The sequence below is a fragment of the Garra rufa genome, chromosome 23 (assembly GCF_049309525.1).
Source record: "Garra rufa chromosome 23, GarRuf1.0, whole genome shotgun sequence".
Lineage (NCBI taxonomy): Eukaryota > Metazoa > Chordata > Actinopteri > Cypriniformes > Cyprinidae > Garra > Garra rufa.
Window position 1 is genome coordinate 37,742,826 of NC_133383.1, and position 22,560 is coordinate 37,765,385.

The window sequence follows — 22,560 nt, forward strand, 5'->3', positions numbered from 1 at the left end:
ACAAAATCCACAGCCACATGGCCCTGTGTGAAAAAGTGAAAAACTATCCACAAATGGCGAAAATTACCCCAAGAGCAAAGAACTAAAGAACTGCAGGCCTCTCTTGCCTCAGTTAAGGTCAGTGTTCATGACTCCACCATAAGAAAGAGACTGGGCAAAAATGGCCTGAATGGCAGAGCTCCAAGATGAAAACTGCTGCTGAGCAAAAAGAACATAAAGGCTCATCTCAGTTTTGCCAGAACACATCTTGATGATCCCCAAGACTTTTGGGAAAATAGTCTGTTGACTTACGAGACAAAAGTTGAACTCTTTGGAAGGTGTGTGTCCCATTACTTCTGGTGTAAAGGTAACACAGCATTTCAGAAAGAGAACATCATACCAACAGTCAAATATGGTGCTGGTAGTGTGATGGTCTGGGGCTGTTTTGCTGCTTCTGGAGCTGGAAGACTTGCTGTAGGGCTGGGCCGATAAACGATATCATATCGAATCGCGATAAAATTTATGTTAATAACGATGATAGGCTCTAGACATTTTTTGCTCGATATGGATTAATCTAAGAGCCAATCACACAGTAGAAATATGCGACAACAGCCAATCGGCGTACAGCGTGCGTGTGCACGTCAAAGTACAAAGTTCATTTCCTACTGCACTTTGCGAAGCAAACTTAACACCAGGACGACAAAAAAGAGAGAGAGAGGAAGCAGCGACGAAAGTGAAACTAACTTCGAGTTATTATCCAAAGATGTTGAAATTGTCGACAAAAAAGGTAGCACGAATTCCGTTATATAAGTGGTTTGGCTACCTCAAAAGTGACTCTTAGCTCAGCTGAGAGTTTGGCGCGATTGTTAAAACTGAAACCGAAAGCAAAAAACGCACGCGCATTCAAAAGCAATTTTAATCCCCCTTGTTTAGAGAGTGACTCCCTCCCCAATGCACGCAAATTAGGCTACATGACATATCTAGGCTGTTATTAGTATGTAGGCTATAATAGGTTGTGTATGTCTATAGCTCTGTATCATGCTTGAAATATTCCGTCTCTATTTGCACTTTGAATATTTAGAGAGTAGTCTACTTTGATTATGGCTGAATTGTCTGCACTTAATACGATTAAGAAAGAACTGTGTCGTAATTTTTGTTATTTATACTGTAGATTGTTTCAAAATGCAGTGGTTACCTCTAATTTAAATAGCTCAACCTATAATAGAGAAAATAAACAATTGTGTTAATAATAATAATAAATAAATAATTGTGTTACAAATTGTTTTTACAATAATTTTATGTTTACATTTTGTACATTTACTCTCATTTACCATACTCTGTCACAACTTTTATTTTTTTAATTTATTTTAGTAAGTTGTTTTAATTTTTAAGGCCAAATCTGTAATCTGTTTTTGTTAATAAACTATACTTTAAATGTAATTTAATGAACCCTTTAATTTTTGTGGCTTTAGTCATTGTTGGGATACTATTTGAAAGCTGGCAACATCAACAGCTTATATCGAAATATATATCGTTATCGTTCAATATGGGGAAAAAATTATCGAGATTACATTTTTGCCATATCGCCCAGCCCTAACTTGCTGTGATAAATGGAACCATGAATTCTGCTGTCTACCAAAAAATCCTGAAGGACAATGTCCGGCCATCTGTTTGTGACCTCAAGCTGAAGTGAACTTGGGTTCTGCAGCAGGACAATGATCTAAAACACACCAGCAAATCCACCTCTGAATGGCTGAAGAAAAACAAAATGAAGACTTTGGAGTGGCCTAGTCAAAGTCCTGACCTGAATCCTATTGAGATGCTGTGGCATGACCTTAAAAAGGTTCAAGCTCGAAAACCCTCCAATGTGGCTGAAATACAACAATTCTGCTAAGATGAGTGGCCAAAATTCCTGCACAGCGCTGTGACAGACTCATTGCAAGTTATCGCAAACGCTTGATTGCAGTTGTTGCTGCTAAGGGTGGTCCAACCAGTTATTAAGTTTAGGGGGCAAACACTTTTTCACACAGGGCCATGTGGGTTTGGATTTTGTTTTCCCTTGATAATAAAAAAAACTTAATTCAAAAACTGAATGTTGTGTTTACTTGTGTTATTTTTTGATTAATGTTTAATTTAGTTTGATGATCTGAAACATTAAAGTGTGACAAACATGCAAAAAAATAAATAAAAAATCAGGAAGGGGGGTAAGACTTTTTCACACCACTGTATGTTTTTTTAAGTATGAAGAAACGCTTCGAGTCTCCTACAGAACAGAAGGGCAGAGCTGTAGAGCAGAGCAGCAGAGTTGTAACATAAAACCCACACAAACACACAGGGAGGGGATCTGTCTTTAAAACAAAATTACCCACAACCCCCTGCTCTCCTTTATCCAGCACATGAAAGGACCAGGCCAAATGAATGACAAAAAGGAGAGAATGGAAACCGGGGTCAGGTTGGCCCAGAGAGGAGGCCCAAACCGGCCGGGATAGAAAGAAACGTTCACAGGCGCACACTGAGGAAGGTTTAATTATTTCTTTACTGGCTTGAACACACACACGCACACACACGCATACAAAACCAAAAAAATATTACAGCACTCGTATTCTCGCCACACATGAATCACAGTGTTACAAATGTTCGAAAATTACAAACAAAACAGACACTCAACATTCGCATCACTCGATGGAGACACAAGATGGTCCACAAAAACGAAAAACAAAAGAAAACAGCACTTTTACTCATTCATATACACCTATCCAGTCATTTAACCCCCATGTCATAAATGTTATGACAAGCGCTGGGGCGAAACAACTATACATCGTGCAATTTATTTTTGTTACAATGATCTTACCATCACAAGTATTATTCCCCTTTATTAACATCAGGAGGAGAGCACTTCAAATAAGAAAGTGCTCTGAGATATCAGCGTCTATATATCCATACATATACTATATATGTATACACATACACCCGATCACAGAGATACAACATCTTTGCAAACGTAATGTTATACAACGTAAGAGACAATATAACCTGGAGCTTTTTTGTTAGTTTTTTTTATACAATAGTATTTTGTTGTGTTCCTTTTTTCTATTTAGAAAAAATTAAAAAGTCGACCTGCGGTCAACGAATTAACAGTCATCAGTGCAATATTTTCAACAAGAGTAAAAATATCAAGTTTAAGACAAGCGATGCATATTTGTTCTGCCAATGCCAATCGAATAGATGACGGAGAGGATCACATCGGTTGCATCTCCAGGTTGCATGGGGCGATGACGGAAAAAACGTTCACTCCGTTGGCCGTCGTATCAAGAAAAATAAAAGCAGCATTGAAACAAACATCAGGTGCCATGACTTTTAAAGGCGGCAGGCAGTCTTGTTTCCTGCGACAGAAGTCATAGTCTTCTCAAATGTTCATAATATAGTCCTGCTCAGTAGTAACTATTGGTAAGCCTCAGCTCCTGCAGTTACCCGACCAGGCACTAGGGGGCGTAAAAGGCTCCACAATTATGTGCAACAAAACTCCCTGCATTTAATAGTCATGCGATGCATTTCACTTTTCGTGAGGACAAAAATGACAATGCACAAATGAAGCAACCGGCTGAAATAAAACCTACATATCGACCACGCTTGGCGAGAGAGCAAATAAAAACCTTTCGAATATAACCAATGGATCTTAATTTTGGATTTGTCCCGAGTGAAGATTGTAGTGTAGACAGTCAAGACTGATTCTGTTGAAGGCTTGAGAAGGAGAGCATATGATATCGTCGAATACTTTCAAGTCGAGGTAGCTGATGCAGAGAACCAGGATAAAAGTGGAAGGGGACGCGTCTGTACAAAGGTGCATCTCCACACGGGACAGTTTAGCCTGTAACGAGTCCGAAGCAGCTTTAGGTCACCCTACATACTTTTACACTTACATAACATAATTTAAATGCATCATCTCAATGTACCTTCATAAATAAAAAGACAAACCCAGCCTGTATTCACAGTGATGACCAGGGTGTTAATTCAAAATACTGAAAGAAGATTATAAAGTGTGTCCCAAAGGCGACTTTCCTGACGTTTTGATACAAAAAAGAGAGGCGAAAGCAGCGTTTTTTTTTAGTAACACGTTAACCATGGGTCGCACTGGCCTGAAAGCTGTGTGGAAGCCGTCTGCTAAGGTGAAGGCAGAGCGCAATAGACTACTTGTACAGAGAGACACAGTAAAGCTATGTGTACAGTACTTAGGAATAAGTCATTCAGGTGTTATTTCGAGGACTTGTCACCAACGCCATTTGATTGATGAAACGACTTACGGTTCGCGTAAAAGACAGTGTTTGGGCCAAAACGGTCTGGCAACGATTCCAGCATTCAGCCACAGCATCAAGTGCCATCTCGGTTTCTCCAGGTGGACAGGTCAAGCCCTGGTAAAGCCACGCAGTCCAGATCTGATGACTTAAACATTCAATAAAAAGCTATAGTACCAACGCGGCGTGCGTTTCAGTTTTCTCATCGCCAGAGCTGACCATATACTCACGGGAAAGAAAAAGGCTACAGCCCTCATTTGGTTTTAGGGTAACGTTACAAGGGAACTCGGCCGCCGGTCTTTCCGCGTGTTTCTACCGGATCACCGCGCACCGGAGGAGTACTTAGCCTTGGTGATGAGGTATAACACGATGTCTTGGTGTCCTCCGAACGCGGCGATGTGCAACGCGCTCCAGCCCTCCCGGTTCGCCAGCCGAATATCGGCTCCGAACTTCACCAGCAGTTTAACCAGCTCCAGGTTCCCGTCGATGACCGACTGATGCAGCGCCGTCTGTCCCTCGGGGCCGAACGAGTTGACGTTAAACTCGCAGTTGGTCATGTTCTGCAGCAGCGAGTGCAGCTCCTTCGTGTTGCCTTTCTTCACCGCCTCCTGGAAGACTCTCTGAGGCGCCGAGCACGTCGATATATCCGCCTGGCTCATGATGCTTTCAGCCGACTTTGCAGTCTTTAGCGCTTGGATAAAAACCAGCTTCGGAGGCGGGAAGCGAGAAGCGTATATCCCAAAAAGGACAAGTAAACGACACACTCGGTGTGTAAATGCGGTCGGTGGCTATATCCAAAGAACTAACTGTAAAGTTCAATCATCCACAAAGTGTAAAAGTGTAACGTTAAGTCTCCGTTTGTGTGTGCGAGTGTCTCTCAGTAGCAGCACCAGGTTGAATTGTATGGCAGATTATCGTGAGAACGGAGGCGTGTGAACGGCGGTATCTCCGGTTAAGCGCATCGAAGAGACGTCTGAGGTAACGTTAACGTTAAATCACCTCAGGAAATCCGTCTCTCCAAGTCTCTCGCGTCCCGCGGTGGTTTATTTGGCAAGGGTGACTAAACAAAGAGTAAACAGAGAAACTGTTAACACACGAGTCGAACAGCGGCTTCTGAACGTAAAGAACAATTTAAGATATACCTACCTTTTGACGTTTGGACGGGTAGAAGTGACTCGAAAACTGCCCGCTTGCCGCTTCGCTATTTGTCCGTCGCGCGGTCCCGGTGATTCTCTGCCCAGAGCTGCGTTGCCAGGGGGATATTTTAGACGAACTAGTTTGCATAACAATGCGGCTCTATAGAATCAAGTATTGTGGAGTGGGAGGGGTTGAGCCACGCTGATTGGCTGCGGCGTCGGCTTGGGGGCGTGGCCAAGCTGGGAAACTGAGAAATAGGCGTGGTTCATTAGCCCAAACATCCCACAGTCATAAAACGACTGCGTTATTATGTGTTAATATGCTCTTTAGAGAACCAAATGGCACAGAAGCGAGGAAAAAAAATGTTGTAAATAAAGACTTGGACTATGGATTTGGTTACACATAAATAAACTTGCTGTTTTGTTATTATAAACGTTTGGGATCTGATCTTGAAGTCCAGTACCAGTCAAAAGTTTTTGAACAGTAAGATTTTTAATTTTAATTTTTTTTTTTTTTTTTAAAGAAGTCTCTTCTGCTCACCAAGCCTGCATTTATTAGATTAAATATTAGATGACATATTTTTACAATTTAAAATAACTGCTTTCTATATGAATATATTTTAAAATGTAATCCATTTCTGTGATTTCAAAGCTGAATTTTTGGCATCATTACTCCAGTCTTTCTGAAATCACTCTAATATTCTGATTTGCTGCTCAAAAAACCTTTATTATTATTTTTATGTTGGAAACAGCCGAGTAGAATTTTTTCAGGTTTCTTTGATGAATGGACAGTTCAGAAGAACAGCATTTATCTGAAACATAAATCTTTTGTAACATTATGAATGTCTTTATCATCACTTCTGATCCATTTATAGCATCCTTGCTAAATAAAAGTATTAATTTCTATTTAAAAATACTGATTCCAAGATTTTGAATGGTGTAGTGTATAATGTTACTTTTTATTTCAGATAAATGCTGATCTTTGGATCTTTGTATTCAAATAATTCTGAAAAAAGTACTCAACTGTTTTAAATATTGATAATAATAACAAATGTTTCATGAACAGCAAATCAGCATATTAGAATGATTTCTGAGGAATCAAGTGACACTGGAGACTGGAGTAATGATGCTGAAAATGTAGCTTTGATCACAGGAATAAATTACATTTTAAAATATATTCAAATAGAAAGCAGTTATTTTAAATAGTAAAAATATTTCATAATATTACTGCTTTTGGATCAAGCAGAAGAGTATTCTTAAAAAAAAAAAACTTTTGACTGGTAGCATATGTATATACTTTCCTACCTGTCTACACCAAATGGCAATGATATCTTTACTGGTGTTGCTTAAAAGCAACACGAAACACCTCTTTTTAACCATTAGACTTGAGGACTTGTGAAGTAGCCATTCCAGCTGTTTCAAGTCAATAACAAAGCTTGTGCGACTTCCTGTGCGCGTCAACAGAGGTGCTCGTCGCGCTCGGTGCAACAAAATTCCCGGCGTCAAGCATGCGCTCTGAAGTCGAACCTGAAACTTCAGGCCGCTCTGCGCATGCGCGAGGCAGGAAACTGAGTGACACGCATGGCAGCTGTACCGTGGGAACCGGACGACTGCAATTTCTGCGTAGCGCACTCGCCTTTCCTCACACGCCGCAGTTTGGCGTGGAAAGCCACACACACGCTGTATACTGTGCAGCCGTTTGCTCCGTTTGTACAGACGCCTCAAACATTTGATCTGCCAAACTGTCGTGTTTCACTTTATAACCGCTTCGTACGTTATAAACTGCACGTAGTCTACCTTTTTGGCCAGTAAAGTCAGTTTTGCATATGGCCCGGACGTTTGAAATCGCTTAAAACGCGCTTTTAGAACGTTCTGAAATCAGAACGCACTGTTTGAAATATTATTTTCGCCTGTGCTTAGAGTTATTAAGTGTTCGTTTGTGATATGTGACCCTGGACCACAAAACCAGTCTTAAGTAGCACGGATATATTTGTAGCAATAGCCAAAAATGGTAGTGTTTTCGTTTATGCCAAAAATCATTAGGATATTAATTTAAGAGTATGTTCCGTGAAGATATTTTGTAAATTTCCTACCGTAAATATATCAAAAAGTAATTTTTGATTTGATGCATGGCTAAGAACTTTTGGCAATTTTCTTATACTCTCAGATTCCAGATTTTTAAATAGTTGTATCTCAGCCAAATATGGTCCTATCCTAACAAACCGTACATCAATGGAAAGTTTATTTATTTAACTTTCAGGTCAGATCTCAGTTTAAAAAAACTGACCCTATTGACTGGTTTTGTAGATCAGGGTTGCATATTATTGTCATTTTAGTTCCTACTCCAGTGTTAAGAAGTCAATTCTAAACAGGTTTCGAAGTGAAAGTATACATCCACTTCTACCTGTGTTAACATAATAAGGACATATGCAATAACTCGGCATAACTGGTTTGTTAACCTCTGGCAAAAGTACACCAAATTACTTTATTGACACTTTAGATAATCACTTGCTGTCAAATGAAATGCAATAAATAAAATTTAATCAGTATGTATAGCCCAAGGGTCTGCAAGAGCTATACATGTAAAATTGCGTCATGCGAAATTACAAAGCTCAATGTTTCATTGCACTTTCCACAATAAATGTATGTAAAATTACAAAAGTGAAAATAAAAGAATAGTAATTGTGACCCTGGACCAGAAAAACAGTCATAAGGGTATTTTTTTTAAATTGAGATTCATATATTATGGCTGAGATACCTATTTGAAAATCTGCAATCTGAGGGTGCAAAAATATCAAAATATAGAGAAAATCGCCTTTTGAGTTGTCCAAATGACGTTAGCAATGCATACTAATCATAAATTAACTTTTGATATATTTACGGTAGAAGATATACAAAATATCTTCATGGAACATGATCTTTACTTAATATCCCAATGATTTTTTGGCATTAAAGAAAAAATGATCATTTTAAGCCATAGAGTGTATTGTTGGCTATTACTACAAATATACCCATGCAACTTAAGACTGGTTTTGTGGTCCAGGGCCACATTTGGTAAATGCATGTTCTGGCTTTCAATGCAACAATATGTTAAAAGGTTCTCTGCTTGGTTTATAGATACATCGCTCAGTCTTTTTCCAAAAATGTAAAAACCGAGGATAAAATTTCACCTCCGCTTTTGAGAAGTTCAATAATCCCTAGCTATGTGTCGGCTGTCGAGTTCTCATGTTAACAATCTTTTTGTACATGAAACTCAAAACTCGAAAATAAACCATGTGGAACCATATACAAACACTGGGTTAACATGTGGAAGTAATAACTAACAGCACTTTATTAATTATTTGTAGTATCCCAACACGTTGTTTCTCCTCTAACATATATCCTTCTTTAATATCTCCTGCGGGACAAGTGTGAATACCAAATTTCAGGCATTCTGTTTTGAGACGGGCCAGATTTCAGTATGCGTTTTCTTTCTCTCAAAACGTTCCCATCATTTAAAGGAATTATAAGAAGTAAAGTATTTGACCATGTGTGAAACAGAAGTGTTCTTTAAGACCTGCCAGGGCAGGGCTAAAGTATCTCAGCACATCTGTTGGCTAATCAGAAAGATGTGTCCGTGCGCTGGCCTTTTGGAAAATATTTGTTGAGAAAACGGAGGGCCTCTCCCAGTGGCCGGTTATCACCGGACCCGGGAATTTGCACAATGTCTGTTACTTAGAATCGCCTATGGCCCCACACAGTTTACATAGAAGAAGACATTTTGAAAAATTTTGGCAACCAGTTTTGTTTTCCATTGAAATAATCTGGAAGTCAAAACGGTTTGGTTACAAACACTACTTCAGAATGTCTTTTGTGTTCTCTAGAAGGCATCTAAATGGCATCTACTTGGGGGGAAATGCCTGTGCCATCTTTTCAAGCCAAAAAAGTATATTTTTATTGTATTTTATGATGATAAATCATACTTTTTGAAATGAAGACAAAAAGTGCTGTCACTTTGTGTTCGCCAAATACTGGTCATGTTCTTATTAACTTGACGAACTACTGTGTGAACTTGAGAACCACCAACTAAAAAAAAATCACCCGTACATTAAACGTCACTGGAAAACTGACTTAGAAATATGATATTTCTGAGAAGAGCTCTAGTAACATTTGAGAACAGATGACAGTAGATAACAGATAACTATTGCAACAACAGTTGAGATTTGAAAGTTCATTTAGGACTTTTAAAGACCTTTTTAAGATCAAGTAAAAAAAATTGAAGGAATCAATCAAATTAAACGCAATACATTATTGTTTTAAAAGGTATAATTCACACAAAAATTAACATTTTGTTATTAATTACTCATCGTCACGGTGTTCAAAACCTGTAAAACCTTTGTTCATCTTTGGAACACAAATTAAGATATTTTTGGTGAAATCTGAGAGCTTTCTGCTCCTCTTATGAGAATAATTTTTGTGCGTAAAGAAGAAAAATAATTATTCAATAAATTTCTTCTCTTCCAAACATGTTGAGGGTCAGAAAAGTCTATAGAGGGTCAGAAAGCTCTTGGATTTCATCGAAAATATCTTAATTTGTATTTTGAAGATGAATGAAGTGTTTGGAATGACAGTAATGGATGAGTAATTAATGACAGAATTTTTTTTTCCGGGGTGAACTATCCCTTTAAATGTAAATATCTCATAATAGCAACACTTCCAAATCTGTAAACACAACTTCCAATAGATCTCTATTACTTTTTAGTTCATTTTACAAAAAAGAAGAGGTAGAAGAAAGCTTAAGACCTTAATAACTATGCTCCAAAACACTGGAATAGGAAAATATCTTTGACTTATCTTCTGATAACAGCAAAAAAGTGATGTACTTTCTAAGTATTTTTGTCTTTTCCAGTGCAAATGAATTTAGCTTGAAAAGCAAGATTACATAAAATAGGAAGTCTTGTTTTCTGAGAAATTTATCAAAAAGTGTTTATTCTCGTTTATGATCAAAACAAGAACAAGTATCTGCCATTGGGTTTAGAAAAATCAACTTAAGTCAAAAGTTTTCACACCCCAATGACATTATTTGTCCATGTTTTATGCATAAACTCATGTTCAAATACAGAAAACCAAACTTTATCTACTTGATGAATTTTCAGGCCTTAAACTGTCAAAATAAGACTTTTAAAGACCTTTTTTATGAGGAAAAGGACAAGTATCTGCCATTGGGTTTAGAAAAATCAATTTAAATCAAAAGTTTTCACACTCCATTGATTGTCAATGAAGCTTTTTGAAACACTAGAATATGGAAATATCTTTGACTGTGTCTTCTGATAACACTACAAAAAAAGTGATTCTTAGTAAGTGTTTGTCTTTTTTCCAGCGAAAATGTCTTCTTTAATTAAGATGCATTTACTTGAGAAGCAAAATGACATAAAATAAGTAGTAAAATACTTGTTTTATGAGAAATGAATCAAAAAGGGTCAAGTATCTGCCATAGGGTTTAGAAAAATCAATTTAAATCAAAAGTTTTCACACCCCATTGATGTTATTTGTCCATGTTTTACGCATGAACTCGTGCTCAAATACTCAGAAAACCAAACTTTATCTGCTTGACTTGAATTTAAGACGCTCTGCTGTGATTTAAGACCTTTTAAGGCCTTAAATTGTCAAATCAAGATTTTCAAATATTTTTTCTAAGACCCGAGCGTCAGTGAATCTTTTTGAAACACTTATTCCTTTATCTTTATCATTAAATACTCAAATGTCAGGATGAATTTACTTGAAAAGCAAAATTACATGAAATAAGAAGTCTTGTTATCTGACAAATTTATCAAAAAGTGTTTATTCTCGTTTATGATCAAAACAAGAACAAGTATCTGCCATTGGGTTTAGAAAAATCAACTTAAATCAAAAGTTTTCACACCCCATTGATGTTATTTGTCCATGTTTTACGCATGAACTCATGCTCAAATACTCAGAAAACCAAACTTTATCTGCTTGACTTGATGAATTTAAGATTTTTCAGGCCTTAAATTGTCAAATTAAGACTTTTAAAGACCTTTTTATGAGAAATTTATCAAAAAGTGTCTTTTTATGACCAAACAAAGGACAAAAATCTGCCATCGGGTTTAGAAAAATCAACTTCAATTAAGTTTTCACACCCCAATGACATTATTTGTCCATGTTTTATGCATAAACTCATGTTCAAATACAGAAAACCAAACTTTATCTACTTGATGAATTTTCAGGCCTTAAATTGTCAAAATAAGACGTTTAAAGACCTTTTTATGAGGAAAAGGACAAGTATCTGCCATTGGGTTTAGAAAAATCAATTTAAATCAAAAGTTTTCACACTCCATTGATTGTCAATGAAGCTTTTTGAAACACTAGAATATGGAAATATCTTTGGCTGTGTCTTCTGATAACACTACAAAAAAAGTGATTCTTAGTAAGTGTTTGTCTTTTTTCCAGCGAAAATGTCTTCTTTAATTAAGATGCATTTACTTGAGAAGCAAAATGACATAAAATAAGTAGTAAAATACTTGTTTTATGAGAAATGAATCAAAAAGGGTCAAGTATCTGCCATTGGGTTTAGAAAAATCAATTTAAATCAAAAGTTTTCACACCCCATTGATGTTATTTGTCCATGTTTTACGCATGAACTCGTGCTCAAATACTCAGAAAACCGAACTTTATCTGCTTGACTTGATGAATTTAAGATTTTTCAGGCCTTAAATTGTCAAATTAAGACGTTTAAAGACCTTTTTATGAGAAATTTATCAAAAAGTGTCTTTTTATGACCAAACAAAGGACAAAAATCTGCCATCGGGTTTAGAAAAATCAACTTCAATTAAGTTTTCACACCCCAATGACATTATTTGTCCATGTTTTATGCATAAACTCATGTTCAAATACAGAAAACCAAACTTTATCTACTTGATGAATTTTCAGGCCTTAAATTGTCAAAATAAGACGTTTAAAGACCTTTTTATGAGGAAAAGGACAAGTATCTGTCATTGGGTTTAGAAAAATCAATTTAAATCAAACGTTTTCACACTCCATTGATTGTCAATGAAGCTTTTTGAAACACTAGAATATGGAAATATCTTTGACTGTGTCTTCTGATAACACTACAAAAAAAGTGATTCTTAGTAAGTGTTTGTCTTTTTTCCAGCGAAAATGTCTTCTTTAATTAAGATGCATTTACTTGAGAAGCAAAATGACATAAAATAAGTAGTAAAATACTTGTTTTATGAGAAATGAATCAAAAAGGGTCAAGTATCTGCCATTGGGTTTAGAAAAATCTACTTAAATCAAAAGTTTTCACACCCCATTGATGTTATTTGTCCAAGTTTTTACAAATATCTGCCGGTGGGTTTAGAAAAATCAACTTCATTCAATTGGAAAACTATTTTTCACATCCCTACGACAGATATTTGTTCAAGTTTTAAGCATAAACTCGTGTTCAAATTCTCAGAGTCTCAAATTTAAGCCATTCTGCTGTGAATAAAGACCTTTTTAGGCCTTAAATTGTCAAATTAAGACTTTTAAAGACCTCTTCTAAGACCCGAGCGTCAATTAATCTTTTTGAAACACTTTTTAAAAGTTTTATTCCTTTATCTTTATCATTAATTACTCACGACATGAGGGTAAGTAATTAAAGGTTGTATCAGCGATTTCTAGGCTGAAAAACAAAGTGTCAATTTCAGCTGACCTTTCATCACGATCCGCTCGTTGCCTGCCCCATAAATTGTCTGTGAAAAAACCGCGTCTCTCTGGTCAGCCTAGGGTCCGAGATATGCCAAAAAAACAATCGGCACTACCAACCTTTCCACAGATAAACAAACAGTGTTCCAACCAATCAGCGTCAGGGGTTTGGTGTTGTGGACTTTCCTACTGGTGCAGGGATGTGAGGGAGGCGGAGCGAAAGTCCACAACACCAAACCCCTGACGCTGATTGGTTGGAACACTGTTTGTTTATCTGTGGAAAGGTTGGTAGTGCCGATTGTTTTTTTGGCATATCTCGGACCCTAGGCTGACCAGAGAGACGCGGTTTTTTCACAGACAATTTATGGGGCAGGCAGCGAGTGGATCGTGAAAAAAGGTCAGCTGAAATTGACACTTTATTTTTAGGCTAGAAATCGCTGATACAACCTTTAATGACAGAATTAAAAGTTTTATGGGGTGAACTATCTCTTTAAATGTAAATCTTGTTCAAAAACTCAGAAAACCAAACTTTATCTACTTGACTTGATGAATTTACTTTCTGCTGTGATTTAAGACCTTTATAAGCCTTAAATTGTCAAATTAAGACTTTTAAAGACTTTTTCTAAGACCCGGCAGTCAATGAATCTTTTTGAAACACTAGAATATGGAAATATCTTTGACTGTGTCTTCTGATAACACTACAAAAAAAGTGATTCTTAGTAAGTGTTTGTCTTTTTTCCAGCGAAAATGTCTTCTTTAATTAAGATGCATTTACTTGAGAAGCAAAATGACATAAAATAAGAAGTAAAATACTTGTTTTATGAGAAATGAATCAAAAAGGGTCAAGTATCTGCCATTGGGTTTAGAAAAATCAATTTAAATCAAAAGTTTTCACACCCCATTGATGTTATTACAAATATCTGCCGGTGGGTTTAGAAAAATCAACTTCATTCAATTGGAAAACTATTTTTCACATCCCTACGACAGATATTTGTTCAAGTTTTAAGCATAAACTCGTGTTCAAATTCTCAGAGTCTCAAATTTAAGCCATTCTGCTGTGAATAAAGACCTTTTTAGGCCTTAAATTGTCAAATTAAGACTTTTAAAGACCTCTTCTAAGACCCGAGCGTCAATTAATCTTTTTGAAACACTTTTTAAAGGTTTTATTCCTTTATCTTTATCATTAATTACTCACGACATGAGGGTAAGTAATTAATGACAAAAGTTTTATGGGGTGAACTATCTCTTTAAATGTAAATATCTTGTTCAAAAACTCAGAAAACCAAACTTTCTCTACTTGACTTGATGAATTTACTTTCTGCTGTGATTGAAGACCTTTATAGGCCTTAAATTGTCAAATTAAGACTTTTAAAGACCTTTTCTAAGACCCGGCAGTCAATGAAGCTTTTTGAAACACTCGAATATGGAAATATCTTTGACTGTATCTTCTGATAACACTACGAAAAGTGATTCTTCTTAAGTATTTGTCTTTTTTCCAGCGAAAATGTCTTCTTTAATCGAGACGCATTTATTTGAAAAGCAAAATTACATAAAACAAGAAGTAAAATACTTGTTTCATGAGAAATTCATCAAAAAGTGTCAAGTATCTGCCAGTGGGTTTAGAAAAATCAACTTCATTCAATTGGAAAACTAGTGTTTACATCCCTACGACAGATATTTGTTCAAGTTTTAAGCATAAACTCCTTAAAGAAAAATCAACTTAAATCAAAAGTTGTCAACTTAAATTAACTTAAATCAAAATAATTGATGTTATTTGTCCATGTTTTACGCATAAACCCATGTTCAAATAACTTTTATCTACTTGACTTATTGAATTTAAGACTTTCTGCTGTGATTAAATGCCTTTTTAGGCCTTAAACTGTCAAATTAAGACTTTACTAAGACCCCAGCGTCAATGAATCTTTTTGAAACACTTTTAAAAAAGTTTTATTCATTTATCTTTCTTTTTTTAAATACATACCCAATGCATATTCTAAGTATCACAGTTCACATTTGACATCAAAGCAACAGGCTATAATGAGACGCCGGCGAGGTGCCAATCGAGTCGACGCTGAGAATATCCTGCGAGCCATTTCAGAAGTACAGTGCTTAACAGGAAGTGTCCCATTTTTCCACCTGGGCCCGGGTCACATTCATCAGAAACCCAAGCTAGCTCCTCCCAACGTCAACGCATGTGTTATTAAAGATTAATACGTGCCATAAAAGCTGGAAAGTCGATCTCTGTGGCATCGAAATCTTTGAATGCCTTTCAGATTAACCCTAGATTGTTCAAACCTCCAGCAAACCGTTTCAGAGAAAATATGTAGTGTTTCGTATCAGCGCAGAGGCATTTCGCCTGAAGCGAGGCACGAAGGGGGAGCTCTTCAAAGATCAGCCAGCCTGCCCCGCGCGAGGTTTTTGGCGCCTGAGCCAGACAGTGGAGAGAGGTGGGGGAGAGAGAGCAGGCAGAGGCCCCTGAGTCACCGGCCGGGGATTCTGTAGGACTAGCATGACGTCTCAATAGAGGGAGGGCCTTCAGAGTCCAATTCAGCCCTGGTACCACGTGTTCAAGGAGCGTGGGAAAGAGGCGAGCTTTTCTTCCCAGCAAAGAAAGAGCTAGTATCGAATAACAGAAGCGCAGAAGAGCCGGGGCGGCCTGAACAGGGCTAGGTAGAGCTCCTACCGCAAGCAGACAAGATTATCTCCAGCAAATGCAAACACGCAGAGCTACGGTTACAGTCAACACTCTGATACTTAGACACATTTAAAAGAGGACACGGCTCTGTTTGAGCCTCGCTTTATTGAACTCGGAAGGCCAGCGCGGAGGAACGACTGTATGCGGCCCATCCTGTTATGAACGGTCAAACCGTCCTCTAAAACTTGGAACGAAAATAGCGTCTGGCGCGAAGTCAGCAGCGCTGTCTTTGGGGAACCCAAGCATGTTTTTTTTTGTAGTTTTGACAGATTTATAAATGGAGATATGACTTAAAGACTAAACATAAGCAACGGTTGGTTTGAAAAAAGGAAGTTGAGAAAATAAAACTTTTTTTTTGGTTTTTAGAGATAACTGCAAGAGAGATAACATGCAAAATTTTATGACAGCTCTTTTAGAAAAACAAGTAAAAAACAAAACAAAGATGTTGCACATAAAATGGTTTGGAAACAATTTAGGGCATTATTTGTATTATAATATGTAAAACAAATTTAGATAAAAAATAAAAAATAAATATATATATATATATATATATATATATATATATATATATATATATATATATATAATTTTTCTTTTTTATATAAATAATGATGTATAATATATTATTGTATTATTGTGTAAAACAAATTTAGATCTATGTAAAAAAAAAAGTTAAAACGTATAGATTTTATGCAAAAATGAAAACAAAATGAATGATTTGTGAAAGAGTAAATTCTGTTTTTAATAATTTGTGACTAATCTTTTCATAAAGTGTTGTTAAAACAGTTAAACATGTTTAAAACAAACTTAGATCTTAAGTTGAAAAAAGCAACAACAAAAAAAAGCGTAAAGATTTGTGTAAAAATGGAAAAAAAAATTAATTATGCATTACATTTTGTGTGGTAAACTAATAAATCCTGTTTTTAATAACTGACTAATCAACATTTTACGGCATTAAACACATGTTTAAAACAAACTTAGATCTTAAGTTGAAAAAAGTAAAAAATGTGTAAAGATTTGTAAATAAAATGAATTTCTTGTGTCATTTTGTGTGGTTAAACTAAAGTAAATCCTGTTTTAATAACAATTTGGGACTAATCTTTTCATAAAGTGTTGTTAAAAGAGTTAACACTTATGATTAGTGAACAATTTTAAGATGTTTGTGAACATTTTACGGCATTAAATACATATGTTTAAAACAAAATTAGATCTTAAGTTGAAAAAAGTCAAACAATGTGTAAAGATTTGTGCAAAAATGTAACTAAAATGAATGTTTTGTGTCAGTTTGTGTGGTTAAACTAAAGCAAATCCTGTTTTTAATAACAATCTTTTCATAAAGTGCTAAAAACAGTTAACTCATGGTTTGTGAACAATTTTAGAAGGTTTATAAACGTTTGACACCATTAAGTACATATAATGTTTAAAAAATTTTTTTATCATATGTTGAAAAAAAAAAAAGAGTAAAAATGTGTAAAGATTTGTTCAAAAATGTAAATAAAATGAATTTGTTGTGTCATTTTGTGTGGCAAACTAGTAAATCCTGGTTTTAATAATTTGTGACTAATCTTTTCATAAAATGTTAAAAGAGTTAACACTTATGATTTATGAACAATTTTAAGAGGTTAATAAACGTTTTACGGCATTAAATACATATAATGTTTAAAACAAACTTAGATCTTAAGTTGAAAAAAGTTAAAAAAAAAATTGTATAAAGATTTGCGCAAAAATTGAAAAAAAATTGTGTGTTACATTTGTGTGGTAAACTAATAAATCCTGTTTTTAATAACAATTTGTGACTAATCTTTTCATGAAGTGTTGTTAAACGAGTTAACACTTATGATTCATGAACAATTTTAACAAAAGAGGTTTGTCAACATTTTATGGCATTAAATACATATGTTTAAAACAAACAGATCTTAAGCTGAAAAAAGTAAAAAAGTGTAAAGATTTGTGTAAAAATGTAAATAAAATGAATGTTTTATGTCATTTTGTGTGGTTAAACTAATGCAAATCCGGTTTTTAATAATAATTTGTGACTAATCTTTTCATAAAGTGTTAAAAAACAGTTAACTTTCATGGTTTGTGAACAATTTTTGAAGGTTTATAAACGTTTTACGTCATTAAATGAATATAATGTTTAAAAAAAGGTCTTTTTTTAATGTGTAAAATTTGTTGTGTAATTTCTTGTGTCATTTTTGCATGGTAAACTAATTAAAATTTCTTTTTAATAACAATTTGTAAATAATCTTTTCATAAAGTATTGTTAAAAGAGTTAACACTTGTGATTTAAGAACAACTTTAGGAGGTCCGTAAACATTTTTTTTGGCATTAAGTACATATAATGTGTAAAACTAATCTAAATCTTAAGTTTAAAAAAAAAAAAAAAAAAAAAAAAAAAAGGTAAACATTTTGTGCAAAAATGAAAAATCAATGTCTTGTCATTTTTTAGGGTTAAACCAATGTAAATCTTGACTAACCTTTCATAAAGTATTGTTAAAACTGTTACTACTTATGATTTATGAACAATTTTAGGAGGTCTGTAAACACTTTATGGCATTAAGTACATAAAATGTGTATTTAGATATTAAAATTTATTAAAAAAATAAAAATAAAGATTTGTGCAAAAAACAAAATACAATGAATGTCTTAAGATGTTCTGTGTGGTTGAACTAATGTACATCATATTTTTAATAATTTCTTTATTTTCATAAAGTGTTGTAAAAACAGTTAACACAATGATTTATGAAAAAGTTTAGGCGTTTTGTAAACATGTTATGCCATTAAGCACATAAAATGTTTAATTTAGATCTTGAGTTTAAAAAGAAGCGGGTAAAATTATAATTTTGTGCACAAATTAAAATAAAATGAATGTCTTGCGTCATTTTGTAGAGTTAAATCAATGAAAATCCTAACTAATCTTTTCATAAAGTGTTGTTAAAACAGTTAACACTTATGATTTATGAACAATTCTAGGTTTGTAAAAAAAAAATAGCTGATAACTACATAAAATGTGTAAAACAATTTTACATCTTAAGTAAAAAAATGTAAAAAATTAAAGATTTGTGCAAAAAACGAAAATAAAATAAATGTCTCGTCTCATTTTGTAGGGTTAAATCAATGTAAATCCTGACTAATATTTTCATAAAGTGTTGTTAAAACAGTTACCACTTATGATTTATGAACAATTTGTGGTTTGTAAACATTTATGGCATTAAGCAAACTTAGATCTGAAGTTAAAAAACACAACAGATTAACAAATATCTAAAGATAGTCTTGTGTCATTTCGTTTTAAATAATGTGTGACTAATCCTTTCAGAAAGTCTTATTAAAGACACCTTTTCTGATTTAGGAACAATTTCAGGAGGTTTGTAAACATTACAGTATTTAATAGCTAGTTTTGTTTACAGTGCAAATCACAGTTAAACCTTCAAAAAGGTTATTGCACAGTTATGACACAGTGCAGCAAATAAAAATACCTCCATAAAAAGAATTTCTAAAAAATCAGAGGCGCGAAAAATTATGCAAGCGTTCATTACGACTAGAGTTTGGTCAATCTCATGCTTGGGCTGCTACGTCTTCACTAAGATGCAAGACCTCTTGAAATTGCGACAGCACCCGGTCATAGTGGGTCCCCTCCCAGAACACCTTTCCACAGCCGGTGCAGATGAAGTACACTGGAATCCGGGGCAGGAGGCCTGGGGGCACGGTCTCCAGCTGAACTTCGGCCCCGCTGGGGAATTTGAAGGTCTGGGGGTCCAGGGCGGAACGTGGGGCCCAGCGGCAGTGAGGGGTGAACTCGGGGCCCTCTGGGGGCCTCCAGCTATTGTATTCTGCTTGTGTTTCATCCTGCGACTCGCAGTCGTCCCGCTTGGATACGATGTCTTGAAGGAGACCTTTTACGAGAAAGAAAAAGCGATTAAGAAGCGAGGAAGGCAACTTCACTTCTTATGTTAAATGATGCTGCTGACAAAAAGCAAGGATTTGGGCAAACAAGTGTTAAAATTAAATGCTAAGAAAATGGAGAAAACAAAATATAAATTCAAAAAAGTTTTATGCAAAAGTTTGAGAACCCTTTGCAGAATCTGTGAAAACGTGAATAATTTTAACAAAATAAGAGGGATCATACAAAATGCATGTTATTTTTTATTTAGTACTATCTTGAGTAAGATATTTTACATAAAAGATGTTTACATATTTACATATTACACAGTTTGGGAACATTTTTGGTTTAATGATAGTTGTTCAAGAGTCCCTTGTTTGTTCTGAACAGTTAAACTGAGCACTGTTCTTCAAAACAACCCTCCAGGTCCTGCAGATTCTTTAGGTTTCCAGCATATTTTGCATTTTGAACCCTTTCCAGCAGTGACTGTATGATTTTGAGATCCATCTTTTCACACTGAAGACAACTGAGGGACTCAAATGCAACTATTAAAAAAGGTTCAAACGTTCACTGTTGCTTCAGAAGGAAACACGATGCATTAAGAGCCAGGGGGTGAAAACTTTTGAACAGGATGAAAATTTTTCTTATTTTGTCGAAATAGCATTTTTTCCCCATTTTGTACTGCCCTTCGGAAGCAACAGAAGATAGTTGCATGTTTCCCGGAACACAAATTAAGTACAATTACAAAATATGAATTGAAAAAAGTTGTATGCAACAGTTTGGGAATCCCTTGCAGAATCTGTGAAAATGTGAACAATTTTAACAAAATAAGAGGGATCATATAAAATGCATGTTCATTTTTTATTTTGTACTATCTTGAGTAAGATATTTTACATAAAAGATGTTTACATATCCACGAGACAAAAATAGCTAAAAATCATTAAAATAACCCCCTTCAAAAGTTTGGGAACCCTTGGTTCATTTTTGGTTTAATGATAGTTGTTCATCAGCCGGGGGGTGAAAACTTTTGAACAGGATGAAGATGTCCAAATTTTTCTTATTTTGTTGAAATATCATTTTTTTTACCCCATTTAGTACTGTCCTTCAAAAGCAACAGAAGATGTTTCCCAGAAGATAAAAAGTACAATTTACCTTGATCTACAAATTCCAAAAGTTTTTGCCCCCCAGCTCTTAATGCGTCATGTTTCCTTCTGGAGTATCAGTGAGTGCTTGAACCTTTTTTAATAGTTGTGTTTGAGTCCCTCAGTTGTCCTCAGTGTGAAAAGAAGGATCTCAAAATCATACAGTCATTGTTGGAAATGGTTCAAATATGCAAAAGATACCGAAAAACTGAAGAATCTGCAGGACCTGGAGGGTTTTTCTGTAGAACAGTGCTCAGTTTAACTGTTCAGAACAAACAAGGGACTTATGAACAACTATCACAAAACAAAAAAACAGTCAAAGATCATCCATGTAACCACACAGTATTAAGAACCAAGGGTTCCCATACTTTTGCAGGGGGTTATTTGAATAATTTCAGCTATTTTTTTGGTTTGTGGACAATATGTAAAGATCTTTTATGTAAAATATCTTACTCAGGACAGTACTAAATAAAAAAATAACATGCATTTTGTATGATCTCTCTTATTTTGTTAAGTTTATTCACATTTTCACAGATACTGCAAAGGGGGGGTCAATAACTTTTGAATAAAACTATATGTTGTATTGACATGGGAAACAAATGGAAAAGAAGTGGCAACCTCTCTCTTTCATCATGCGGGTCATATCCTCTCTGGACAACTTGAAGTACTCATTACAGTTGCAAGCCTGAAAAAAAGGTGACGGAAAAAACACATTAATATGTAATAAAAAATTATGACACCAAGTAAATCATTTCAGGAACAAGATGTTAAATCAGGTGTGAGATAATAAAATCTCTTATGACGCATTGTTGTAAAATATAGGTGCGAGCATGTGTGTGTGTGTGTGTGTGTGTGTGTGTGTGTGTGTGTGTGTGTGTGTGTGTGTGTGTTTCTCCAATTTCAAAGCACAGATTGTATATAATATTGTTATATTTTTATATTCTAAATAGCTTAATTAAATTAAAATTACTTAATTTTATTTTTTTAAATAATTATTTAATTGTTTTCAACATTTTGGAATAACAGAGTATTCATTAAGAATGTGAAACAACTACTCATATTGTGTTATTTGTCGTATTAATGTTTGGATAAAATGGTAAATATGGTAAATGCCACACACTTGTTTTTCCTTGACTATGTGATCCAACTTATTTATTAACAATAAATGAATAAACAAAAGTTAATCTTTGTTTAAAATGTACATGTAGTAAATGTACATGTTTATACTAATTTAGTTTTATATACATATATGTGGAAACAATTTTTTTAGGAGTTTTTGATGATCAGAAAGTTTAAAAGAACAGCATTTATTTAAAATAGAAATCTTTTGTGACATTATAAATGTATTTACTATTACCTTTGATCCTTTTGATGCGTCCTTGCTGAATAAAAGCTTTTTTTTTCTTGAGCAGCAAATCAGGCATGATCAATTATTAGCTAAAATAAAGCTAAATTATTAATAATAGTTCTTATTATTGTCAGACATTTTTACGGAAACTATATTTTTCAGGATTTTTTGATGAACAGAAAGTTCAAAAGAACAGCATTTATTTAACATAGAAATCTTTTGCAACATTATAAATGTATTTAACATCACTTTTGAACATTTGGATGCGTCCTTGCTGAATAAAAGCTTTTTTTTATTCTTGAGCAGCAAATCAGCATATTAGAATGATTTCTGAAGATTCATGTGACACTGTTTTGGGTTTTCTAATGTTTGAATGTATAATTTTTTTTCTCTTATGCTCAT

General features: G+C 34.8%; 2 protein-coding genes across 2 annotated transcripts; both read right to left on the reverse strand.

Annotated features, from left to right (window-relative positions):
* Positions 1–2,496: 2,496 nt before the first annotated feature.
* nrarpa (NOTCH regulated ankyrin repeat protein a) lies at positions 2,497–5,640 on the reverse strand. Its single transcript, XM_073829736.1, has 2 exons — positions 5,418–5,640; positions 2,497–5,331 (listed from the first exon to the last, which is right to left on the reverse strand). The coding sequence occupies exon 2, from the start codon at positions 4,928–4,930 to the stop codon at positions 4,592–4,594; it is 339 nt and encodes a 112-aa protein (XP_073685837.1). The 5' UTR covers positions 4,931–5,331; positions 5,418–5,640; the 3' UTR covers positions 2,497–4,591.
* Positions 5,641–19,343: 13,703 nt separating this feature from the next.
* LOC141299034 (exonuclease mut-7 homolog) lies at positions 19,344–21,488 on the reverse strand. Its single transcript, XM_073829310.1, has 2 exons — positions 21,429–21,488; positions 19,344–19,681 (listed from the first exon to the last, which is right to left on the reverse strand). Exons 1-2 carry the CDS (start codon positions 21,451–21,453, stop codon positions 19,344–19,346), a joined length of 363 nt encoding a protein of 120 aa, XP_073685411.1. The 5' UTR covers positions 21,454–21,488.
* Positions 21,489–22,560: the final 1,072 nt, after the last annotated feature.